At 42.5% G+C, this 6,000-nt stretch overlaps 1 protein-coding gene across 1 annotated transcript in view; it reads left to right on the top strand.

Moving 5' to 3' along the window:
* Nucleotides 1-680: 680 nt before the first annotated feature.
* Nucleotides 681-6,000, top strand: part of LOC100380647 (guanine nucleotide-binding protein G(i) subunit alpha-1) — a 65,262-nt gene continuing 59,942 nt past the window's right edge. Inside the window, exon 1 of the mRNA XM_014125082.2 lies at nt 681-1,148. Within this exon, the coding sequence (XP_013980557.1) occupies nt 1,031-1,148 (118 nt within the window). The 5' untranslated portion in view covers nt 681-1,030. The remainder of the gene's footprint in view (nt 1,149-6,000) is intronic.

Raw genomic sequence — 6,000 nt, 5'->3', positions numbered from 1 at the left:
CTGAGCATCTTGACTGGGCACAATGCCCCCGCAGCTGCCAACAAACTAACAAACATCAGCCATGCAAATGAAGGCATTCATTAGTTAACTTAATGCCTAATCTCCATTAGTCTCCGTTAACTCTCTATAATCCATTTTAGATTACGCTGGCTAGCCTGTCTGGATCCTCTCCATAGGTCCTACACAGTCAACCCCCATGCATTTGACATTATAAAGCATATAATCACATATCAACACATAATCAACTATATTGTGAATTATTAGCATTTTCTAAATTAGGATTTAACATTGATGATGTTAAATCAATGACTATTAAAGTGCAATTGAACAAGGAAATGGACCCTCATCCAGATACTGTATCTACACTGTTTGTAGGGTATATAGTCAAATCTTTGGGCCAGGCTCTGAAACCTGGCACTGCACTATTAGCTAGGCTACTTTCCTGACTTCTGAATGTCTGTAAAGATAACACAGCGATAGGTTAGATAAGATATTGTATGTAATGCACCCAACTGCTTTTTTAGCCTGTCATGTATGTAAACTCATAGGTACAACATTTTGCCCTCATCTCAAAGGGTTCAGCGAAACACCTCAAGAAAGCAGCAATATTCTAACTTTGGTGCCACTGTGCCGACAGAAAATACAATTTTGAGGAAAGGGCTGCGCGCTATCACGCATGCGCAGACATCGGGTACGTGAACAACGGGAAACAGTCCATTGATCAACAGCTCAAACAGGCAAAGAAACGCTGCCTAACCGTTGCTCTTTTTAAAATTGGGAAATGATCATCTGAGTACTTCTAAATCGTTATAGAAAATAAATAGAAACCATAACGAAAAGCTTTTTTTTGAAGGAAAGTAATTTTAGAAGTGCTGCTGAGAAACAATTTATTTGGCTAGACTGGGTGCGAGGCAAGGGCGTGTTTGAATCTCAGAGGGAGGCTCCCTCCTTGTTTTAGCTTGTGCATGTTATTGCATTGTGTATATTTGGTCTTTTTAACTGTTACAACGTTTTGGGAATCGGCTTGAAGATGGGGTGTACTCTGAGCACGGATGATAAGCAGGCGCAGGAGCGCAGTAAAATGATCGACAGAAATTTACGGGACGACGGGGAAAAAGCAGCACGGGAGGTTAAGCTGCTTCTGCTCGGTGAGACCAAGACGGAGTGTTGAACGAATGGTTGAATGAAAAATTAGCTAGTTCACTAACCTTGGTTAACTAGCTACCTATATACCCAGCTAACGTTAGCTAGTTTTATACAGGTGGTGTACAAGAGTTTGATAGTGCCAATATTGGCAACTTTTTATGAATGGAATTAAAATTAACTAATTCAAATTGCTAGCTAACGTTAGCTCGCTGAATAGCTAACTAACGTTAGCTACTTAGCATAGTTAGCTAGTCCTGTTGAGTTAGTCCTACTGGCAATGAACTAATTAAGCTTGCTAGGTAACTATCCCTAGCCTTATTGGCCACTAAACTCAACGATGTACAATGGAGTTGAGCGGTGATTAGTGTGAGCGGACTAGAGCTCTGACGTCACACGTGTTATCAAATACAATTGTACTGATTTCAGCACCTAAAGAACATACCGCAAGTACACAAAATGTCGTGTTTAATTGCGGAAAATTCTTTGGGTGATGAAATCAGTAGTTTTTAATAAAACATACATTTTATGTGACGTATGACCTCCAGTCCGCCTACACGAGTTGCCGTTCAACTCCATTGTAAATGGTGGAATTTAGTTTAAACGCCTAGCTAATCCCTCTAGGTATCTCAGTGACTCGGGTGTCACGGCTAACTAACGTTAATGTTAGTCTCAATGATCAGATTAACTAGGTGGCTAACATTACCTACTTAGTAAACCAAATGATTTCCCTAGCTAATGTTAAATTAGCAAAGTATCCTGTCTTGATTTGCACTGCCTTCTCAAAGACGTTTGAGCTACTACAGCCAGGTTTTTCTGATTGACACTGATTTATTGAACAAAGGGCTCTCAAATTTTCAGCTGTGTGCACTCAGATAGCTTGAAAAATAATGAATCATAGCTACACTATATATACAAAAGTATGTGGACACCCCTTCAAATTAGTGGATTCGGCTATTTTTTAATTAATTTTTTTACATTTTTTAATTTCACCTTTATTTAACCAGGTAGGCAAGTTGAGAACAAGTTCTCATTTACAATTGCGACCTGGCCAAGATAAAGCAAAGCAGTTCGACACATACAACAACAGAGTCACACATGGAGTAAAACAAACATAGTCAATAATACAGTAGAAAAATAAGTCTATACAATGTGAGCAAATGAGGTGAGATAAGGGAGTTAAAGGCAACAAAGGCCATGGTGGCAAAGTAAATACAATATAGCAAGTAAAACACTGGAATGGTAGATTTGTAGTGGTAGAAATAGAAATAATGGGGTGCAGAGGAGCAAAATAAATAAATACAGTAGGGGAAGGGGTAGTTGTTTGGGCTAAATTATAGATGGGCTATGTACAGGTGCAGTAATCTGTGAACTGCTGACAGCTGGTGCTTAAAGCTAGTGAGGGAGATAAGTGTTTCCAGTTTCAGAGATTTTTGTAGTTTGTTCCAGTCATTGGCAGCAGAGAACTGGAAGGAGAGACGACCAAAGGAGGAATTGGCTTTGGGGGTGACCAGAGAGATATACCTGCTGGAGCGCGTGCTACCGGTGGGTGCTGCAATGGTGACCAGTGAGCGGAGATAAGGGGGGACTTTACCTAGCAGGGTCTTGTAGATGACCTGGAGCCAGTGGGTTTGGCATCGAGTATGAAGCTAGGGCCAGCCAATGAGAGTGTACAGGTTGCAGTGGTGGGTAGTATATGGGGCTTTGGTGACAAAACGGATGGCACTGTGATAGACTGCATCCAATTTATTGAGTAGGGTATTGGAGGCTATTTTGTAAATGACATCGCCGAAGTCGAGGATCGGTAGGATGGTCAGTTTTACGAGGGTATGTTTGGCAGCATGAGTGAAGGATGCTTTGTTGCGAAATAGGAAGCCAATTCTAGATTTAACTTTGGATTGGAGATGTTTGATGTTAGTCTGGAAGGAGATTTTACAGTCTAACCAGACACGTAGGTATTTGTAGTTGTCCACATATTCTAAGTCAGAACCGTCCAGAGTAGTGATACTTTACGGGCGGGCAGGTGAAGGCAGCGATCGGTTGAAGTTTTACTTGTATTTAAGAGCAGTTGGAGGCCACGGAAGGAGAGCCACACCCGTTGCTGACAGGTGTGTAATATCGAGCACACAGCCATGCATTCTCCATAGACAAACATTTTCAGTAGAATGGCCTTACTGAAGAGCTCAGTGACTTTCAATGCGGCACCGTCATAGGATGCCACCTTTCCAACAAGTCAGTTTGTCAAATGTCTGCCCTGCTAGAGCTGCCCCGGCCAAGTGTAAGTGCTGTTATTGTGAAGTGGAAACGTCTAGGAGCAGCAGCTGCTCTGCCGCAAAGTGGTAGGCCACACAAGCTCACAGAACGGTACCGCCAACTGCTGAAGCACTTAGCGTGTAAAAAATCGGCTGTCCTTGGTTGCAACACTCACTACAGAGTTCCAAATTGTCACCACAAGAACCGATCGTCGGAAGCTTCATGAAATGGGTTTCCATGGCCGAGCAGTGCACTCAAGCCTAAGATCACAATACGCAATGCCAAGCATTGGCTGGAGTGGTGTAAAGCTTGCCGCCATTGGATTCTGGAGCAGTGGAAACGTGTTCTCTGGCATGATGAATCACGCTTCACCATCTGGCAGTCCGACCGACGAATCTGGGTTTGCCCATGATTTTGGAATGAGATGTTAGACGAGCAGGTGTCCACATACTTTTGGTCATGTAGTGTATCTAGCAAGCTAATTTGGCAACAAAACTGCAATGAATTCATCCACTAGCTAGCTATATTACGTAGTCATATAGCTAGCTAGTTAGACTTGGAATTGCATTTACAGTAACATAGATAGCTACTAGTATGAGCCATATGACAAATCGTAGTAGCTAAAAGTATGAATCATTAAACTCTTGCTGAAAATGGACATGGCTTCTTCCACTCTCCTTTTTGCTGTAATAATAGTTCTAAGATTCCCACAGCATAATAATGTGTCTGTTTGTCAGTCAACTACCCACGTTATTTGTGTGATGGTCAGGCTTTATCATTTATTATGTTTCTCAGTTTGCTTCTCAAATAGATGTATGTTTTGTGTATACTATTAAAATATTAAATGTTTTTATTTATTTTAAAGATAGCCAGTAGGGTTACACATTTTGGGGAATATTCAGAGGTGGAAACATTCTGTGGAAATTAACGGGAATATATGCAAATTAATATTAATACAATTTAAATGTACATGTTTTTTGCATTGGATATATTTACCATACCATGTGGAGACAGAAACATAAACCTTTTACCTTATCATAAGTAGACATAATTGCAAATGATTAAATCCTTCCAAGAGAAATAAAAAAAGAAACAATTTAGTTATAAATATTGAATGATCCATCGCATCTCCCAAAAACCTTTTCAAAATACATCTCTAAAATGATAGTCTAGAAACTAAAGCTTTGGTTGCCTTCCTCTCAGGCTTCCATGTTTTCTCCTTGGACCACCTCAATGTCCACCTCTTGAACATCAGACTCTGAGGCCTCATCTTCACTGTCACTTAACCTTGTTGAGGATGGCTCGTTGCCAGGCTCAAAAAGCCTGAAATTTGCCCGGATGGCCCCCAATTTTTCAACCCTTGTATTGGTCAGCGTGTTGCGTGCCTTGGTGTGTGTGTTCCCAAACAAGGACCAGCTGCGCTCTGAGGTGGCTGATGTTGGGATCTGGAGGATGATGGAGGCAACAGGGGAAAGAGCCTCAGATCCACAAGTCCCTTCCACCAGGTGGCTGATGAGATATGTTGGCACGACTGCCATATTGCATCTCCATCCCAAAGCCATTGCTTGGAAGTGTACTTCACCAGACTGCCAAGAACCTTGCCCTCATCCAGGCCAAGGTGGCGAGACACAGTAGTGATGACACCATAGGCCTCGTTGATCTCTGCTCCAGACAGGAAGCTCTTGCCAGCATACTTGGTGTCCAACATGTACGCTGTGGCGTGTATGGGCTTCAGGCAGAAGTCTTCACACTTTTTGATGTATTCCAGAACTGCAGTTTCTTCTGCTTGGAGCAACAGTGAAGTGGGCAGGGTAGTACGGATTTCTTCTCTTACATCTGCAAGCATAGTCTGAACATCAGACAGGATGGCATTGTCTCCCTCAATCCGTGCAATGGCTACTGCTATAGGTTTCAGGCTGCTTACCACTCTCCCAAAATACATCATCCAGGAGGATCCTCTTGATTGGGCTTTCCATATCGTCAGACTGTGATATGGCCAGTTCTTGGAGAGACTCCTTCCCCTCCAGGAGACTGTCAAACATGATGACAACGCCACCCCAAATGGTGTTGCTGGGCAGCTTCTATGTGGTGCTCTTATTCTCACCTTGCTTGGTGAGGTAGATTGCTGCTATAACTTGATAACCCTTCACATACCTAACCATTTCCTTGGCTCTCTTGTAGTGTATCCATTGTTTTCAGTGCCATGATGTCCTTGAGGAGCAGATTCGATGCATTAGCAGCACAGCCAATGGGTGTGATGTGAGGGTAGGACTCATCATAAGATCAAGCAGCCTTCATGTTCGCAGCATTGTCTGTCACCAGTGCAAATACCTTCTGTGGTCCAAGGTGATTGATGACTGCTTTCAGCTCATCTGCAATGTAGAGACCGGGGTGTCTTGTCCCGTGTCTGTGCTCTTGTAGAATACTGGTTGAGGTGTGGAGATGTAGTTAATTATTCCTTACCCACAAACATTCGACCACCCATCAGAGATGATTGCAATACAGGCTACTTTATTTGATTTGCTTGACCTTCACTTGTCCTCTGTTGAACTCTGCATCCAGCAAATGAGTAGATTTAGCATGTCTGGTTGGAGGGATGTATGC

The sequence above is a fragment of the Salmo salar genome, chromosome ssa10, assembly GCF_905237065.1.
Source record: "Salmo salar chromosome ssa10, Ssal_v3.1, whole genome shotgun sequence".
In the NCBI taxonomy this organism is placed as follows: domain Eukaryota; kingdom Metazoa; phylum Chordata; class Actinopteri; order Salmoniformes; family Salmonidae; genus Salmo; species Salmo salar.
The sequence above is the reverse complement of the archived record's forward strand: the minus strand, read 5'-3'. Positions and strand labels throughout refer to the sequence as shown.